We start from the raw sequence: 21,108 nt of genomic DNA on the forward strand, positions 1-21,108 counted from the left end.
AACTGATTCATAGGCTTAGTAAAAAATTGAAATTATCCCTTTTTTCTAGCTTGGTGGAAGATTGGGTTATAGTATTCGCGGTACTCTTACAGTCGCAGTCAAAGGCATTTGTTGACTATCAGCATGATTGTCGAGTGAGTCATAGGAAAATTAATGGAAAACATTATGTTTCTGAAGAATGAAGTATATATTCAAATACATTCAAGAGTACCTAATGTTGTTGCACTGAAATTCATATCTTATGATAATTATGGTCCATACTGAATTTGCCTTGTTGGTGCTGTATAGATGACCAAAATCAAGGCAGTCCTCGATCAGGAAACTTGGGTTGCTGTGGATGTCCCTGATGAATTCCAGGCCATAGTTATATTTTTGTCTTCTGCTGATGTGTCAATAAACGATAGCGAACTGTTGTCAAACAATCCTAATTCTAGGACCATTGAAACAACTGTTGTTTCTAACCAAGACCATACTATTCAGAAAGAATCTGATCAAGCTGCAGATTATGATAAGCAAACTTCTTCCCCCCCTATCAGCTATGGTAAACCAAAACACCATTGTAGAGTCTACACCTAAACAGAATAGCAATGCTAGTTCAAATGAACATGGAAGATCAGCTTCTCAAATGCTGGTGTATCAAGGTGTTGGCTATCACATGGTAAACTGGTTAGTTACCCGTGAAATAATCTATTTTAAGCATCCACAACAATCCTGCCTTTACTGCTAGAAAGTAAACTGTTAGATTAGTTGTCTGTTTTATATTACTCTTTATGTTGATAATTTGTGTTGCAAGTGCTTTAAACTTATTCCATAAAATAATCTGATGCAGTGGCTTAATATTGTTAAAGATGCTATCAGAGTATGTTGATATTAGTAAATTCCTGCCATCATTGTCATCTGAAGTGGTTCATCGTGTAGTGGAAATATTGAAGCTATTCAACATGAGGACTTGTCAGCTTGTTCTTGGAGCTGGCGCAATGCAGGTTTGCTTTGGTTAATTCCTTAAACAAAGTTGTTAAGTCAGAATCACAATTACTTGTTGCTATGATAAAATGGGAGGTTTATTCATTGACTAAATTGTCTACGCCAAAGGTAGAGTAATTATTTCATTGGTTTGTTATCATATCTAGCTATACTATGACTTTTCATTCTCACATGCACTTTAGCTTAAACAAAAAATTTATGCTTTATACTAAGAGCTGCCTGTTGTTTTAGTCTCTTAGATAAATGTTGTAATTAGAATGAATATTGCCATAGTGAGAAAAGACAAAATAATTTTTGATTCTTTTGGTTCTATCCCATCCTTTACCAATTCATTTCCTAGTCTCTGTTGTCTCCTCTTTAAGTGTCAATGGTTGATGATACGCCAGGAATATATTGAAGGGGAGAGGGACATGTAAGGTCTGAGAAGATCAATACATCTGGAAGCAAAGGAGATATTTAAGGCAGTGAGAGGCGAGATTGAGTTCCATGAGGTCAGAAACAGCAACATGGATGTTACTGAGCTTGTAGGAGGATGGGATGTTGAGAGAATGGGCAGTTGGATTACTTCTATTTATGGACTCTAGGATGGTTTATTGGCATTAATTGCTTGGAGCTGTCTAATGCTTTCTTAACTCATGTTAGTGCCTGTTTATATTGAGGTTTACAATCTTGTTCTGTCTGGGGGTGTTGGTCCTGGTTGTAACAGCATGGTTTTGGTGCCAACTGATGCCCTGTGTGCTAGGATGAGGTAGTGTTGATTGAGAAGATCAATACATATGGAGGCAAAGGAGAGATTTAAGGGAGTGAGAGGGGAGATTGAGTTCCAGGTGGTCAGAAACAGTACATGGATGTTACTGAGCTTGTAGGAGGATGCGATGTTGAGAGAATGGGCAGTTGGATTACTTCTATTTATGGACTCTAGGATGGTTTATCGGCATTAATTGCTTGTTTATTGCTTGGAGCTGTCTAATGCCTTCTTAACTCATGGTAGTGCTTGCTTATATTGAGATTTACAATCTTGTTCTATCTGGGGGTGTTGGTCCTGGTTGTAACAGCATGGTTTTGGTGGCAACTGATATACCGTGTGCTAGGATGAGGTGGTGTTGATTGAAACTGGCCAAATTGAGCAAGGAAGAGGGTGGTGGAGAGGAGAAAAGACAAGTGGAAAAGTCAGAGGATGAGACAGACGAAGAAGAGTGGGAAGGTTTGGAATTAGAAAGAAACTTGTTCAGGCTCATGCATATGGAGGCAAAGGAGAGATTTAAGGGAGTGAGAGGGGAGATTGAGTTCCAGGTGGTCAGAAATAGTACATGGATGTTACTGAGCTTGTAGGAGGATGCGATGTTGAGAGAATGGGCAGTTGGATTACTTCTATTTATGGACTCTAGGATGGTTTATCGGCATTAATTGCTTGTTTATTGCTTGGAGCTGTCTAATGCCTTCTTAACTCATGGTAGTGCTTGCTTATATTGAGATTTACAATCTTGTTCTATCTGGGGGTGTTGGTCTTGGTTGTAACAGCATGGTTTTGGTGGCAACTGATGTACCGTGTGCTAGGATGAGGTGGTGTTGATTGAAACTGGCCAAAATGAGCAAGGAAGAGGGTGGTGGAGAGGAGAAAAGACAAGTGGAAAAGTCAGAGGATGAGACAGACGAAGAAGAGTGGGAAGGTTTGGAATTAGAAAGAAACTTGTTCAGGCTCATGCATATGGAGGCAAAGGAGAGATTTAAGGGAGTGAGAGGGGAGATTGAGTTCCATGTGGTCAGAAACAGTACATGGATGTTACTGAGTTTGTAGGAGGATGCGATGTTGAGAGAATGGGCAGTTGGATTACTTCTATTTATGGACTCTAGGATGGTTTATTGGCATTAATTGCTTGTTTATTGCTTGGAGCTGTCTAATGCCTTCTTAACTCATGGTAGTGCTTGCTTATATTGAGATTTACAATCTTGTTCTATCTGGGGGTGTTGGTCCTGGTTGTAACAACATGGTTTTGGTGGCAACTGATGTACCATGTGCTAGGATGAGGTGGTGTTGATTGAAACTGGCCAAAATGAGCAAGGAAGAGGGTGGTGGATAGGAGAAAAGACAAGTGGAAAAGTCAGAGGATGAGACAGACGAAGAAGAGTGCGAAGGTTTGGAATTAGAAAGAAACTTGTTCAGGCTCATGCATATGGAGGCAAAGGAGATATTTAAGGGAGTGAGAGGGGAGATTGAGTTCCATGTGGTCAGAAACAGTACATGGATGTTACTGAGCTTGTAGGAGGATGCGATGTTGAGAGAATGGGCAGTTGGATTACTTCTATTTATGGACTCTAGGATGGTTTATCGGCATTTATTGCTTGTTTATTGCTTGGAGCTGTCTAATGCCTTCTTAACTCATGGTAGTGCTTGCTTATATTGAGATTTACAATCTTGTTCTATCTAGGGGTGTTGGTCCTGGTTGTAACAGCATGGTTTTGGTGGCAACTGATGTACCGTGTGCTAGGATGAGGTGGTGTTGATTGAAACTGGCCAAAATGAGCAAGGAAGAGGGTGGTGGAGAGGAGAAAAAACAACTGGAAAAGTCAGAGGATGAGACAGATGAAGAAGAGTGGGAAGGTTTGGAATTAGAAAGAAACTTGTTCAGGCTCATGCATATGGAGGCAAAGGAGAGATTTAAGGGAGTGAGAGGGGAGATTGAGTTCCAGGTGGTCAGAAATAGTACATGGTTGTTACTGAGCTTGTAGGAGGATGCGATGTTGAGAGAATGGGCAGTTGGATTACTTCTATTTATGGACTCTAGGATGGTTTATCGGCATTAATTGCTTGTTTATTGCTTGGAGCTGTCTAATGCCTTCTTAACTCATGGTAGTGCTTGCTTATATTGAGATTTACAATCTTGTTCTATCTGGGGGTGTTGGTCCTGGTTGTAACAGCATGGTTTTGGTGGCAACTGATGTACCGTGTGCTAGGATGAGGTGGTGTTGATTGAAACTGGCCAAAATGAGCTAGGAAGAGGGTGGTGGATAGGAGAAAAGACAAGTGGAAAAGTCAGAGGATGAGACAGACGAAGAAGAGTGCGAAGGTTTGGAATTAGAAAGAAACTTGTTCAGGCTCATGCATATGGAGGCAAAGGAGATATTTAAGGGATTGAGAGGGGAGATTGAGTTCCATGTGGTCAGAAACAGTACATGGATGTTACTGAGCTTGTAGGAGGATGCGATGTTGAGAGAATGGGCAGTTGGATTACTTCTATTTATGGACTCTAGGATGGTTTATCGGCATTTATTGCTTGTTTATTGCTTGGAGCTGTCCAATGCCTTCTTAACTCATGGTAGTGCTTGCTTATATTGAGATTTACAATCTTGTTCTATCTGGGGGTGTTGGTCCTGGTTGTAACAGCATGGTTTTGGTGGCAACTGATGTACCGTGTGCTAGGATGAGGTGGTGTTGATTGAAACTGGCCAAAATGAGCAAGGAAGAGGGTGGTGGAGAGGAGAAAAAACAAGTGGAAAAGTCAGAGGATGAGACAGACGAAGAAGAGTTGGAAGGTTTGGAATTAGAAAGAAACTTGTTCAGGCTCATGCATATGGAGGCAAAGGAGAGATTTAAGGGAGTGAGAGGGGAGATTGAGTTCCATGTGGTCAGAAACAGTACATGGATGTTACTGAGCTTGTAGGAGGATGCGATGTTGAGAGAATGGGCAATTGGATTACTTCTATTTATGGACTCTAGGATGGTTTATCGGCATTAATTGCTTGTTTATTGCTTGGAGCTGTCTAATGCCTTCTTAACTCATGGTAGTGCTTGCTTATATTGAGATTTACAATCTTGTTCTATATGGGGGTGTTGGTCCTGGTTGTAACAGCATGGTTTTGGTGGCAACTGATATACCGTGTGCTTGGATGAGGTGGTGTTGATTGAAACTGGCCAAAATGAGCAAGGAAGAGGGTGGTGGAGAGGAGAAAGGACAGGTGGAAAAGTCAGAGGATGAGACAGACGAAGAAGAGTGGGAAGGTTTGAAATTAGAAAGAAACTTGTTCAGGCTCATGCATATGGAGGCAAAGGAGAGATTTAAGGGAGTGAGAGGGGAGATTGAGTTCCAAGTGGTCAGAAACAGTACATGGATGTTACTGAGCTTGTAGGAGGATGCGATGTTGAGAGAATGGGCAGTTGGATTACTTCTATTTATGGACTCTAGGATGGTTTATCGGCATTAATTGCTTGTTTATTGCTTGGAGCTGTCTAATGCCTTCTTAACTCATGGTAGTGCTTGCTTATATTGAGATTTACAATCTTGTTCTTTCTGGGGGTGTTGGTCCTGGTTGTAACAGCATGGTTTTGGTGGCAACTGATGTACCGTGTGCTAGGATGAGGTGGTGTTGATTGAAACTGGCCAAAATGAGCAAGGAAGAGGGTGGTGGAGAGGAGAAAAGACAAGTGGAAAAGTCAGAGGATGAGACAGACGAAGAAGAGTGGGAAGGTTTGGAATTAGAAAGAAACTTGTTCAGGCTCATGCATATGGAGGCAAAGGAGAGATTTAAGTGAATGAGAGGGGAGATTGAGTTCCAGGTGGTCAGAAATAGTACATGGTTGTTACTGAGCTTGTAGGAGGATGCGATGTTGAGAGAATGGGCAGTTGGATTACTTCTATTTATGGACTCTAGGATGGTTTATCGGCATTAATTGCTTGTTTATTGCTTGGAGCTGTCTAATGCCTTCTTAACTCATGGTAGTGCTTGCTTATATTGAGATTTACAATCTTGTTCTATCTGGGGGTGTTGGTCTTGGTTGTAACAGCATGGTTTTGGTGGCAGCTGATGTACCGTGTGCTAGGATGAGGTGGTGTTGATTGAAACTGGCCAAAATGAGCAAGGAAGAGGGTGGTGGAGAGGAGAAAAGACAAGTGGAAAAGTCAGAGGATTGGGAAGGTTTGGAGAAGAAATCAGGCTCATGCATATGGAGGCAAAGGAGAGATTTAAGGGAGTGAGAGGGGAGATTGAGTTCCAGGTGGTCAGAAACAGTACATGGATGTTACTGAGCTTGTAGGAGGATGCGATGTTGAGAGAATGGGCAGTTGGATTACTTCTATTTATGGACTCTAGGATGGTTTATCGGCATTAATTGCTTGTTTATTGCTTGGAGCTGTCTAATGCCTTCTTAACTCATGGTAGTGCTTGCTTATATTGAGATTTACAATCTTGTTCTATCTGGGGGTGTTGGTCCTGGTTGTAACAGCATGGTTTTGGTGGCAACTGATGTACCGTGTGCTAGGATGTGGTGGTGTTGATTGAAACTGGCCAAAATGAGCAAGGAAGAGGGTGGTGGAGAGGAGAAAAGACAAGTGGAAAAGTCAGAGGATGAGACAGATGAAGAAGAGTGGGAAGGTTTGGAATTAGAAAGAAACTTGTTCAGGCTCATGCATATGGAGGCAAAGGAGAGATTTAAGGGAGTGAGAGGGGAGATTGAGTTCCAGGTGGTCAGAAACAGTACATGGATGTTACTGAGCTTGTAGGAGGATGCGATGTTGAGAGAATGGGCAGTTGGATTACTTCTATTTATGGACTCTAGGATGGTTTATCGGCATTAATTGCTTGTTTATTGCTTGGAGCTGTCTAATGCCTTCTTAACTCATGGTAGTGCTTGCTTATATTGAGATTTACAATCTTGTTCTATCTGGGGGTGTTGGTCTTGGTTGTAACAGCATGGTTTTGGTGGCAACTGATGTACCGTGTGCTAGGATGAGGTGGTGTTGATTGAAACTGGCCAAAATGAGCAAGGAAGAGGGTGGTGGAGAGGAGAAAAGACAAGTGGAAAAGTCAGAGGATGAGACAGACGAAGAAGAGTGGGAAGGTTTGGAATTAGAAAGAAACTTGTTCAGGCTCATGCATATGAAGGCCCAAGCTACACATTGGACTACAAATTTTTTCTTTACTTGGTAGTGTAGCATCCAAAGTTTTGAAGAATGTATTCCAAGGTGGCATGTGGTTGGGAAATCTGCTAGCTCATACATGATGTGAGCATGTATGAGAATGCTTATGTAGTTTATATTTCAACAATCAACAACTATGCTCATTTAAAGAGACCCTTTAGTTATTCAAGACACCATCAATATAAAACATCCATGAGAGATACCCTCATAATATAAGTGACATTTAGGTTATCAAAAACAAATCTGCTGATCATTGCTCTTGTCTTCCTGCTTTCAGGTATCAGGTTTAAAGTCCATAACTTCTAAGCATTTAGCTTTAGCGAGCCAGATTGTCAGTTTTGTTCATGCTATAATACCAGGTAAACCAACGATCATTACTGTGTTTTAATAGTTATATCCTGCCATCATCTTGTCTTTTTAACATATTCAGAGCTTTAATCAAAGTGTGCTTCATTCTAATGGGTGATCTTCATTTCTTATATTGGAGCAATTAGATATGTTTGATCTTCAAATTTCAATTTAGAAGTTCCATTATTTCTTAGTCTTCTTGCATAGTTATAATAAATATCCTTAAAACTATTAATCAGATGAACAAACACTTAGTTTGGTCTTTTCTTTTTTAGTTGTTGTGGATATATTTATCTATTAAAAAATTAGAAAGTTTATGGTGGTCTCAAATTATTACTAATCTTTATGAGAACTCGATTAACACGATCAGGGGAGCTCATTATGTATACATTGTGGCTATATCTGTTGTATCTTTGATTGTTTGAATCTCAATCAGATAGCCACTTGTTTGCTTTAGTCTCTTCTCTTAACACGATCAGCGGAGCTCATTATGAATACATTGTGGCTATATCTATTGTATCTTTGATTGTTTGAATCTCGATCAGATAGCCACTTCTTTGCTTTAGTCTCTTCTCTCTTCTAGGTTTTTACTGTTAATTGTGTCACTTTTTGTTCTCCTTGTTAGCATGGGGTTTTTTTTGTGTGTGTTGCAAGTGACTAGAAATTAAGTCATGGAAACCATAACCATCATTATTTTCCACTTATCCAGGATCCAATATTAATTCAATGGAAATTCTCATCTGGCTTATCTATCTTTTCTGAAGAAGTAAAGTCTCTCTGTTTCATTTTGTTCAGCTTATTGTTACAGACATGCCTGAACAGTCATCTTCTACTCTCCCAACCAAGTTTTAGTATTGCTATGCTATATAGACTATTAGGTGTATTTATCAATTATGTTATTTACTATTCATCTTTTCCCCTTCATATCTGTGTATGGCATTTGCACTTTGAGTGGACATCTGACATTCCTATAGTATTGATCACGTAAAAATTCTAGAAACAACTTTGTTGGGTTCTTGGATCCACACCCATATTGTATATTTGTTGGCAAGTGTTAAATAATAGTTTATAAGTATACTCTGCCGATACTCCGCCATTAAGGTACACTATACTTAGTTAATTAGGTGTCGAGTTCTTTTTTTTTTCAAGGTCAGAATTAGTGGTTATCGAACTGTAGATTATATACTTTGTAATTTTACACCATACTCTGACTTGAAATTGTTCACTTTGCCCGGTGAACACTTTTTTTTAGGTTACTGATCTGTGAATTTGTCACATTGTAACTTTAACTAATGAAGTAGTCGGAGTTCCTTGTCTTAATCTTAGTTCTCTTATAGCGTCAGTTTTATTTGTTTTTTTATAATTTTTTTCTCGTATATCATCCATCAATTGCAGAAAATTTAACCAAATTTCAATTCTACACAAAAGCCAACATAGTTTTCTGCTGAATGTGATTGTTGCTTTTCCTTTACTGCTATCTTATTATCTTCCACCATTTGCTTGGTCATGTGTGGGTCAATTTTTGTAATGCTAATTTTTGCACATTTGTTGATACATGAACATGAAGAAATTCAACGTGTTCTTTTTGAGAAAGTACCTGAGGCCCGCAAAGCATTGCTTGCAGTAGAGATAGAAAGAGTGGCACAGGTATGGCCATATGATAATAATGAAGTTGACTGATTTTTTTGTGTAAGAACTTGCAAATTCCTGTTTCCTGTCTATTTGCATGCTTTCCATAATCATTAATCAACTTCATGCAAAGATTGCTATAGACAGAGAGTAATGGTGCAATTGTGGAGATACTGGGTAAGAAGAATGAAGCAAATAAATAAAAACATCATCTATCATGTTTGGTTTATAGAGTGCAATTAATGAGGAATGGCATAGTTATTTCCAGGGAATGAAAAAGAGTAGGAGCAGAATAGGTACTATATTCCTTGGTTTGGCTTATGAAATGAAATAAACTAGGCATAGAATAAAAAATATATATCTGTAGTTTGGTTCATAGAATGGAATGTATGTTCCATTCTCATTTCTTTAGTTATATTATAGAAAAAAATAGTAGACAAGAAATAGTCTCCTCAGTATAAGAATATCCCCAACCAGAAATGATCTTCTTGGAGTTGGCCTACACTATTAATCTATCTCATTTTGCTCGCTCAGCCCATCTGTTTCTTTTAATTCACTCAACCTGGCAAGGCCCATCCACCAACTTGTCCATCTCGCATTTCCCATCAGCTCAGTTGGTCAGCCTGTCTTACTCATCTGGCCATCTGGTTCTTGGTCTGCCGAGCTAGCTCATGATACGTATTCTTTGGATAGTGGAATGGATTAGGAACATATTGCTTGGAATTGTTAAAAGAGGAGTTAAGAAGGATCATGAAGGAACAACAATTCCTTGAGAGTTGATTTTCCAAGTTGATTGAGCAACCAAACAAATGAACAATTATTCCATTAATTCTCGAGTAGAATAGCTATTCCTGCAAACTGAAGACACCAATGTTTGTATTTCAGTCTTGCCTATGGTGACTACCTATAGGCTTCATAGCAATATGTATTGCAATGAAATAATTTCTACAAAAAAGGTCCTTCCCTAAAGCTTTGTTTATGAGATAGCATGTGGAAAATAGTGAAAGAACAAGTGGATATATGAACCTTCCCTTTATTTACTTAAATGGAAACTGATTTGAGATGGATCGAATGGAAGAAAAACAAACCATCTGTTCTATTTCATTCTTCGTTTCCTTGGGTTGAAACTATTTTGGGATGGAGTGAAGGTAAGAAAAAGCAACCATCTAATTCTAACTTTCCTTCCACATGAAAATTTATAATTTGTTTCTGTGTTACATATAGACAAATCACAAAAAAGACTTCTTGAATTAAAATATATAACTTTTTTCTTATGCAAGTATTAAGATGTGCCATGTTCTTGTGCCATAGCTTCTCTATGCCTTTGTCCTCGCTGTTATGTCCTATATTTCTACTGATGTTTTCCTTACTAAGTATTAATCTTTTCAAGTAAAGCCGCAAGATGGTGTTGCTTCTTCAGTAATAGTATTTTGGATCTGTTGCTTTGTTTATTTCCCTTTCATGTCATAAATCTAAAATATCGCCTTTTCTAAAAAAATGTTTTTCATGATATGTTCATTTGTTAAATATGTCTATATAAACACAGGACTTCAAGGTTCATCGAGATGAAATTCACATGAAGCTGATACAGATAATGAGAGAAAGGTTGCTTGCGAATCTACGCAAACTGCCTCAGATTATTGAGAGTTGGAATGCGCCTGAGGATAATGATTTACAACCGAGTCAGATTGCTCGATCCATAACAAAGGTTAATGACTTTTAAACTAGCTCTCTGGTTCTGTGACAAAGAATGTCTTTTCACACTTAGAGATGAATGTATCTTTTTGTTTCTCTCTTTTAGCTAAGAAGCACTTTGGACTCCAACAATTATACGACTGTTTAATTATTTAATTTGCATTGATGTCTTACTGAATTAGATAATCTTTCTTATCACTTTTACTGTTATATAAATATGGATCATCTCACCAGTGAAAGCTCTTGGACTAGACATTTTAGTCTATTTCGTGTTGCAAAACCTTTCCATGAGTTGAATTTGGATTTTTTTTAATCAAAACATATTATGGTTGTAATTTTTCCACATTGCAATTGCTACTGGGTACTGGTTTATTGTGGTTATATTTACTTCGTTTGTCAGGTTATCTGATTGGACATTCAATTGTGGAATCTTTTTCCTGCAGGAAGTTACTTATCTTCATCGCATCTTATCACAAATTCTTCTTGAGGCTGATGTTCTTGCTATCTTCAGGTATATTATTTAAGCTAAGAATTTAAAGTACGATTGAATTGTATAGTGTATGTTCAATATTTTAACAATGTTTGTAATTAGCTAGAGGAACCTTGCCACGTTATGCTCAAATATAACACCTTGACTATTATTAGGCCTTGTTAGTAGGTATTCTAAATCATTATTCAAACTTGTGAAGTACACTACTTTGAGTTAGTTCCACTGCTTATCACAACCTGTCCTGTATATATTTTTTCTGAGAATAAATTAAAGTTGGCTATATTTCGGATGGGCATTAAAAATATCTTTTTATTGGCTACCTTTCTAAAGATGTTTATATGGAGCAATCCTATGTTATGTTGCTTATGATACATTAAAATATGTAGACCTAAAAGGTAATTTATGGTTCTTGAATGGGATTTGAGAAGTTCTCTTAGGAAGTCATGCAAGTCAACCTCAAGTGTAGCAGGTGATTCACTTTTTGTACGGGACAACATTGTATTCTAATTTTGGTAGTGTTGATGACATATTTGATGTGTAGGATATATAGATGTCATATAATTTATTAATGATATACTTATAATAGGAAATGATTTGTAGGATATCATAAATATCACAAATTATCTTCAATCAAAAGTTGTTATTAAAGATTTCAAAATACCTCTTTACTTAGTAAAGAAATTGCTTGCAGTTCTCAAGGAACATCACTGCCTCAAAGAAAATATGCAATGGATCTCGTAACGAGATTGACATGCTTGGATGAAGGGATGAAAATATGCAGAAACTCTTAAGTATCTATGATCGATATAATATATGGCATTGGAGAAGCATGGACACAAATAAGGCATACTCAGAATGCAAGAAGCATGGACACAAATATTAACGTGTTCTCAAATGGCAATTATGTTCGATCAAATATTGATAGAAGATCATATTTTATACATCAAATAGTAATGTCCCAGAAGATTAGCATACCACACAAACAAATAGCTTACATCTTTAACAAATCTCTTTCTATTATTCCGGACATGTCTCTATGTAAAAAGCTACTGCTTGATTTATATCTCTGTGTAACAAGCTGGGCTTGATAGAGATCTATGCTCCAGCTTGTTCCACATTTCCAGAACATTTTTTTTAGATCTTTTGTATATTCTACCATGTTTTTGTGGGACAAATTAAACTACTGCAATGATTAACCAAAGTGACGACTACTAGCCACTAATTTGAATCCTCACACTGCATTGAGCTTTGGCTTTCTCTAGAAATGGAGTGGCAGCTGACAAACAACAAAAACTCAATTGTTTCTTATTTCTCCTTTTTGCTATTATTACCACTCACCTTTAATTTATTTCCAATTGCACATTTTTGCTTGGTATTCTGGTTTACAATATAGCGACTAACTGATGTGACAAAATTCATCTCATTATGGTGGCATGAGGAAATCCTGAGACTTTTTTGTAACTAGTATTTTCAGTATCAGATGCAATTTCCTATTTGTGTTGTTGATTTTATGCAGCTTTATATCTTTGTTCCATGGTCCCTGCTCTTTTTACTGAGGAAATTAATCTCTTCTAAAGCCAGTAGTCTGAACAGTTGGCTTATGGTTTATGATATGCTAATATTTGCAGGCAAGTGGTTTATATTTTTCATTCCCACATTTCAGAAGCATTTTCAAAATTGGAGCTTAGCACTCCCCAAGCAAAAAACAGGCGAGCATTAACCGTATCTGCTGATTGACTGAATGCACTTTTAGCTAACATCAATACATGTTTTTTGTGTTTGTTTTTCAATTCAGACTTTGCCGTGACATTCAGCATATTCTCGGTTGTATCCGCAAATTGCCTTCTGATAATTTGGAAAAAGCAAGTGTGCCTAATTTTGGTCTTCTTGATGAGTTATTGGAAGAGCAATATGGAACAAAAGTAGGATAAAGATCTTGTGAAATTTTGCTAGCCATACAAAATATGAGATTGTTGAAGGAAATGTTTATTTTTGGATTCAAGTTAATACTTGAATTCTGCTTGTCTGTAAAATTGCACAGGTAATTGTTGAAATTACTTTTTAATCTTTTTTCCCTTCACTTTTCCAACCTAGAGCATTTTATTTCATTATATTTTTCAACCAATACAAATTATGAAGAAGCTGTAAAGTTTATGTAATTATTTAAGCTGTTTCTTTTTACCACTGTTTATGTACATTTTCTTTTTCAAAAAAAAATTAATTTCTTTGGTTCAGGACATTTTAGATCAATACATGCTGGCAGAACACTCGTTTTTTTGAAATCCTTTGGATTTTAATAGCATTTTCTTTTTATCTTCACTGTTTGAACTCAAGTAGATCTTTTGGCATTTCATGAATCTATAATTTAATCAATTTCACACACTGGTAGATTAAATTACATCTTTGGGTGTATGTACTGATTGGTGTAGATCAATGGAGGTTGTTTTCTTTTCCACAATGGAAATATTGGTAGATATGGATTGATCAAATAGATGAACACTTTCTTGTGCGCCTTTGTATATTCACTACATTGTAGACTATCTTGTCTCATGATTCCTATCTTTTTTTTCCATGTCTATTGATCTTCTAATTTATTTCATGTTCACTATAGTTATTATATGGTTTAGAAGGGGAGCCTTGGTGTAATGGTAAAGTTGTTGCCATGTGACTTGTAAACAACCTCTTGCAAAGTAGGATAAGGTTGCGTACAATAGACATTTCTTTGGGACTCTGCATTGGCAGGAGTTTTGTGCACCGGGCTACCTTTTTTATAGTTATTATGTGGTTTAACACATCTAGATTCTGCATGTCAAAACTAGATCTTGTTTACTCTGTGTCATTTTAGCACGGTTAAGGTTGATTTAAGAGTTATATTTGTTTCTGTATTGGTTTTTGAAGAATACTAGTGTAGCAGGATTGGAAGATATGGAAAGGTGACAAAATGATGGTTTTCCTTGTTTACTGTTAGTTTACTATCTAGCAGAAAAGGTTTCCAGATAGCTGTTCATCTAGCATATTGATGGTGCACTTACCTGGCCATATAAATATCTCTGTACTTTGAACTGGTTTTCTCCTGAATTTCATGAATTGCCACAGCTGCAACATGGATCTTTTTGGTGATTATTCTCGAGGAAATAACTGCTAGCCTGCCTCTGTTACAGTGGTTCTTTATCTACATGTATTCTTTACGGAATAGGGAGAGCATGTTTACTTTTTTGCAATAGCAAGTAATTCCTCTTAGAAACTACTGATATTATTTGAGATGTTCTCAGAAGATGAAGACTCATTGGTTCTATAGGCAGGATCCTATAGGGTTACTTGCAATTTTGAGTTAAAAGAATGACAGTGATGTTGAAAAGTAGTGCAATCGTGAAAATGATTTGTTTTCAATGACAATTAATTTATTAGTTTACGATTTTTAAATGTTTTCCTATCATGATGGGAATGCCTAAATAAACTTATCAAAGTAATGTGTTTTGAGGACTTGCAGACGCTACTATATTCTTTGGTGAAGGTATACAAGGTTGTTATCATGGCATATCTGGGCATGCCAGCGATTATGGGTGCTACTGGATTGGTAATCAGACATTTTTTTGCGCCCAATTAACATTTGATATATTCAAGCCCCTGGTTCCTGTCTGGATACAGTAATAATTTTCAAGCTACTCTTCAGGGAAACACTTGCAAAAATCAGTTTTTTTTTTTTTTTTTGCATCAATGTAAATTCAACATGTTGAAAAATTGTTTGTCTACAGTTCATATTGCAGCAGGTTTTTGGGCACTAGGCCATTTTATGAGTTGTTTGTAAAAGTTATGCACGTCATCATGTAAAAGATACTTCAATACTTATGCACACGACGTCCACTGGTAGTGTGGCAGTCACGGTAGGTTATGATGCTTCCCCTTGTTACCTTGGGCCTACTAGTAAATTTTGAAGAGTTTTAGTTTTTTTTTTTCCCTTTTCCATAATCACTTTGATTGTGATAAAACATGAAGTAGTTATATAACAATTGATTAAATTTTGGATGGTTGTATCGTCTTGCTAAATAAGTTTCTCTAAATCTATAGTTAGGGATGCTTTTTCTTTCAACAGATGCCGCACTTTTTACATAGCCAGAAAACGTATCAAGCTGTGTAGAAATTGCATTTTACATAGCCAGACGACGCACTAAGCTGTGTAGAAATTTCTTATCAAACTTATATCATTGAAGAATAATTAGGTTTCCAAACAAAGAGAGAAATTTACTTTCCAACAGTGCCACCCATCAAGGTGTGAACTGCTGAGAATGCACTAGTGAAGTATTAAGGTCCATCACATTTGAGGATGTACATTCTGGTAACTGGTGACTGCTTTAGCAGGGCTCTTCTTGATCCAAATTATTTTTGGGTGATCACGTCTGTTTCAAGTCACAAGATAAAACAGCTATTAGTTGATTAAAATAATTTTATGGATTAGAACAATTTCATTTTACAAACTAAAATCGGATGTTTGTCCAGGAGTCCGATCGGTAACATAATAAAGTTTAAGTAGATGTGTTTAATTCAAGTTATTATATAAAATTTTAATTATGTGATTATCAGATAATATAACTAAGATTAAAAGAAATAAAATATAATTTAATGTTATTTAGTTTAACTTATTTATTAAAAAGAAATAAAATATAATCAATTTAATATTTACTATATTGTTTTTGATTCAAATAAATTAAATTAAATTAATATTATTATTAATATTAATAAATAGATAAGAAAAGCTGGTGCAGCATCATCAAGATTCTCATATCATCAATAAGTTGTACGTTTCTTCCTTCCTCATGAGTTAATTAAGTATATAGGCAGAGAGCGACAGATATAGAGGAGGGGAGGTAGAGGATGGAGGAGGAGGAGGAGGAGGAGGAGGATAGATAGATAGGGGAACACCCGCGAACGAGCAGCAGAAGCAAACAGGAAGAGAACAAAAGGAGCAACAGAAGCAAACAGAAAGAGCGCAAGAGGAAGCTGGTCTCCAGATGCAACACCCGCGCACGAGCAGCGGCTGAGGTGGGGCCTGGCCAGTGGTCCGGCCGTACAGATGGCTGACGTGGATGGCTCCACCAAGAGCAGCAGAATCCTACTTTTTTTTTATTTGAATGAAAGAAATTTTCTCAATATTATAAAAAATGACGACGGCCGGTTGAAGATGGATCGACCTGTTAAAACTCTATTATCTAATTCAATCCAACACAAAATAGGATTCTTCTATAAATAACATAACACTTCCTCTTTTACTTGCGCCAGGAACTCGGTCACTGCAACACGCGGCGACCCCGTGTCTGGATGGCCAGAAAAACAGACACAGAAAGGAAGGATGAAACCTTGACACTGATTTCATTGGGATATCGGAAGAAGTGAGCACCCACCATATCGCTTCACCCGGACAGATTGTGCGATCTTAAAGGGAGCCGCTGCAACAGAGGAATTTGCGCCAGGAACTCAGTCACTGAACGCGGCGACAAAGAAAAACAGACACAGAAAGGAAGGATGAAACCTTGACACCGAATTCGAACCAAATTAATCAAAAACCGAATTAATCAATTTTTTTCGAATCAACCGAACCGATCGAATTTTTTAATAAAAACTGAACAAACCGAATCGATATTTTATCTGTTAATTCGGTTTTCAACCGAATTAACTGAATTTTTTTAAATATTATAAAAATTTTACTAATTCATTAGGGATTTATAAATTTATTTATTTAAAATTTATAAATTATTTTTTTAATTTAATTAATTCGGTTAATTCGGTTTAATTGAATAAAAAATTTTAAAATAGAAATCGAACCGAATTAACTGAATTAATCAATTTTTTTAAAAATAACCAAACTTTCAAAATAACCGAACCGAATTAAAAATTCGATTCAATTTTATCGATTTATTTGATTTAATTAAATTTTTGCTAACCCCTATAGTCCAGGTACCTTTTCCGCGATCGAACGCAAGGGAAGGCGTGCCTCAATTCATAAAATCACATGTTAATATTAACCAAGTCAAACCGCCTTGTCGATCTGATATTTTTATAAGCACCATCAGTATAAATAACCACCCTTGAAAATTGGTGGTTCCAATTTGAAATCAACATAGAGAATTACTAGCTGGGTCAGGATGGCAAAATCTGAACTATTATCTCAAGAAAACCACATTGTTTTTTTTTTAAAAAAAAAATCTATCATCAAGTGCAGAGGTTCTCATGCGGCATCGTAAACCATTAACGAGCTCCTCGCATCCACTTCTTCGATGCAGCAGAAGCGGCAGGCTCCGGAGCCGGGACAAGGGAAGCGGGCAACAAAAGTGCCGCCGGGGAATACCGCCTCAACGGCGGCAACAGCCGCCTGGGAGGCAACATCAGCCGTCGCGGCAGCGGTAGCAGCACTAGAATTCGGTCACTAATTTTAGCGACCGATTTTGAATTCGGTCGCTAAATTTAGCGACCAAAATAGAATTCGGTCACTAATTTTAGCGTCCGAATTTTAGATCGGTCGCTAAAATTAGCGACCGAATTTGAATTTGGTCGCTAAAATTAGTGACCGAATTTGAATTCGGTCGTTAAATTTAGCGGCCGAATTCAAATTCGGTCGCTAATTAACGATCGATTTGAATTTGGTCGCTAAATTGAATTACGACGAAATTTTTAACGATTTTTTTTGGTGGCTAATCGGTCTTTAATCGGATTTAGTGACCGAAAATTCGGTCGCTAATCGTAGGTTTTTTTTGTAGTGCACTTCTTCGATGATGCAGCAGAAGCGGGCTCCGGAGCCGGGGCACGAGGAGGGGCAGTGTCGCTGGGGAATGCCGCCTCAACGGCGGCAACTGTTGGGTTGCAAAGGTGCAAACATAGTCTCACATCTAAAACACATGGGAAAGATCATGAGTTTAAAAGGATGGAAAGTATCTCCATTGGAATGAGGCCTTTTGGGGAGAGCCCAAGAACAAAACCATGAGGGTTTAGGCCCAAAGTGGACAATATCATGCCATTGTGGAGATACGGACATCCTTTAGACCTTACAATTGGTATCAGAGCGAGGCCGCTCTTCACCGGACTAACCGCCGGATGAGCCATAATCCGGATCTAACCATGTGGGTTGAACCTTAAAAACAAAGGAAGTAGGGGCTCCCGTGTTTGAATCAATAGGACCAGACACCGGGCAGGAAGTCCTAGTAGGTCGGGTAGACCGAGGGGCATGAAGTCCTGGTTGCGACTGGGCATGAAGTCCTAGTAGGTCGGGTAGACCGAGGGACATGAAGTCCTAGTTGCGGCTGGGCAGGAAGTCCTAGTAGGTCGGGTAGACCGAGGGGCATGAAGTCCTGGTTGCGGCTGGGCAGGAAGTCCTAGTAGGTCGGGTAGACCGAGGGGCAGGAAGTCCTGGTTGCGGCTGGACAGGAAGTCCTGGTGGGTCGAGAATTCAGACATCAAACGGAGGCTTTCCATTTGAGGGGGGCTCTGTGGTCCTTTGTTTGAGGGGGGGATTGTTGGGTTGCAAAGGTGCAAACATAGTCCCACATCTAAAACACATGGGAAAGATCATGGGTTTAAAAGGATGGAAAGTATCTCCATTGGAATGAGGCCTTTTGGGGAGAGCCCAAGAACAAAACCATGAGGGCTTAGGCCCAAAGTGGACAATATCATGCCATTGTGGAGATACGGACATCCTTTAGACCTTACAGCAACGACCGCCTGGGAGGCAGCATCAGCCGTCGCGACAGCGGCACTAGACGCCGCAGCAGAAGCCGCCTTTACCGCGGCAACAGCTGCTGTGGCAATTTCCGTACATCTCAGTTTGAGGCGATCTCTACGATCTCTATGTGATTTCTTGTTCGCCATCAAGAAGAAATGCGAAGGGAGGGAGTCCGTTGGGTGATTATTATATAGTGATTTCTTGTTTGCCATAAAAAAGAAACGCGAATGGAGGGAGTCTTATTATTAATTTTTAAAACAAATTTTCTTCCTTTTTAAAATCTTAATTTTAATTTAATTTTATATTTTTTAAATCAATTATTACAATAAATTAATTTTTTGAATTCGATTGTTAAATTTAGCGACCGAAATAGAATTCGATCACTAATTTTAGCGATCGATTTTGAATTCGATCGCTAAATTTAGCGATCGAAATATAATTCGTTCACTAATTTTAGCGACCGAATTTTAGATCGGTCGCTAATTTTAGCGACCGAATTTGAATTTGGTCGCTAAAATTAGTGACCGAATTTGAATTCGGTCGTTAAATTTAGCGGTCGAATTCAAATTCGGTCGCTAATTAACTACCGATTTGAATTCGGTCGCTAAATTGAATTACGACGAAATTTTTAACGATTTTTTTTTCGATCGCTAATCGATCGTTAATCGGATTTAGCGATCGAAAATTCGGTCGCTAATCGTAGGTTTTTAATGTAGTGCGCTTCTTCGATGATGCAGCAGAAGCGGGCTCCGGAGCCGGGGCACGAGGAGGGGCAGTGCCGCCGAGGAATGCCGCCTCAACGGCAGCAATGATCGCCTGGGAGGCAGCATCAGCCATCGCGACAATGACACTAGATGCCGCTGAAGAAGCCGCCTTTGCCGCGGCAACAGCTGCCGTTGCAATTTCCATCCATCTCCATTTGAGGCGATCTCTATGTGATTTCTTGTTCGACATCAAGAAGAAACGCGAATGGAGGGAGTCCGTCGGGTGATTATTATATAGTGATTTCTTGCTCTCTATAAAAAAGAAACGCGAATGGAGGGAGTCTTATTATTAAATTTTTTTAAAAATTTTCTTCCTTTTTAAAATCTTAATTTTAATTTAATTTTATATATTTTAAATCAATTATTATAATAAATTAATTTTTTGAATTCGGTTGCTAAATTTAGCGACCGAAATAGAATTCGGTCACTAATTTTAGCGACCGATTTTGAATTCGGTCGCTAAATTTAGCGACCGAAATAGAATTCGGTCACTAATTTTAGCGACCAAATTTTATATCGGTCGCTAAAATTAACGACCGAATTTGAATTTGGTCGCTAAAATTAGTGGCTGAATTAGGAAATGAGTTCCACTTCCTAGCTTCCTCTTCTTCGATGATGCAGCGGACTCCGGGGCAGGGGGAGAGGCAATTCGGGGAAGGCCGCCTCAACGGGGGCAACCGCCGCCTGAGAGGCCGCGTCAGCTGTCGCGGCAGTGGCTGCGGCAGTAGATGCCGCTCCAGACGCCGCCTTGCCGCGGCGATGGCTGCCATGGCAATTGCCAGCCATTTCTGTTTGAGACGATCCCTACGTTCTTTATGAGATTTTGCCATCAAGAACTCAATCAGTGAGGGCGTAGAAAAGGACGGGACCAAGTAGATGAGGGCAAAGGACGAGGTCCGAGTGACGCGATGGAGGAGTTAGGACTCGGGTGATTATTATTATATAGTGATTTCCATCAAGAAGAAATGTCGAATGGAGGGAGCCCGACCGACCGTCGGTGATTATTATTAATTTTTACTTAATTTTAATTTAATTTTATATTTTTTAAATCAATTATTAAAATAAATTAAAATATTAAAATTAAATTATATTTTTAATTTAATGTTATAAATTTTTTTATTAATTATAAAATAAATAATTAATAAAATTATTTATTAACCTCTCCTCTAGCCTTCTAGGGTTCCAGCACCTCCGCTTCTAATCCCCACCTGCCACCGCCGAGATGGAGACGCCACCGCCTTCCCGCCTCCGAGATCTGGCGTCCATCGGACGCTCCAGCTCGCACTGCTCCCTTCGCTCCGTCCGTCTCATTCCCCGAGGTCGCCCGCGCCGACTTTCTTCCCTACATTTCGTCTGTCTCTGATGCATATTCGCGGTTCGAGGACATCCTCAGCCATAGATCAAAGGAGAGCGCCGCTGCTGCCGACGCCGCTTCTGGTGGCGAAGGAGAGGTCCGAGGGCAAGGGGAGGCCCTGGTGGCTTGTCTCCGGGAGGTTCCGTCGTTGTTTTTCAAAGAGGACTTCGCGATGGAGGAGGGCGCCACGTTTAAGGCAGCATGCTCTTTCTCACCGA

At 38.5% G+C, this 21,108-nt stretch overlaps 1 protein-coding gene across 1 annotated transcript in view; it reads left to right on the top strand.

Moving 5' to 3' along the window:
- Positions 1–15,010, top strand: part of LOC141839615 (vacuolar protein sorting-associated protein 54, chloroplastic) — a 36,188-nt gene extending 21,178 nt beyond the window's left edge. Inside the window, exons 12-20 of the mRNA XM_074727404.1 lie at positions 514–666; positions 830–983; positions 7,177–7,258; positions 8,815–8,894; positions 10,423–10,584; positions 11,015–11,082; positions 12,690–12,770; positions 12,857–13,102; positions 14,552–15,010. Coding sequence (XP_074583505.1) covers positions 514–666; positions 830–983; positions 7,177–7,258; positions 8,815–8,894; positions 10,423–10,584; positions 11,015–11,082; positions 12,690–12,770; positions 12,857–12,992 — 916 coding nt within the window. The 3' untranslated portion in view covers positions 12,993–13,102; positions 14,552–15,010. The remainder of the gene's footprint in view (positions 1–513; positions 667–829; positions 984–7,176; positions 7,259–8,814; positions 8,895–10,422; positions 10,585–11,014; positions 11,083–12,689; positions 12,771–12,856; positions 13,103–14,551) is intronic.
- Positions 15,011–21,108: the final 6,098 nt, after the last annotated feature.

Source organism: Curcuma longa, chromosome 11 (genome assembly GCF_044706935.1).
Source record: "Curcuma longa cultivar G26 ecotype Majalengka, Jawa Barat chromosome 11, ITB_CL_G26_1.1, whole genome shotgun sequence".
Lineage (NCBI taxonomy): Eukaryota > Viridiplantae > Streptophyta > Magnoliopsida > Zingiberales > Zingiberaceae > Curcuma > Curcuma longa.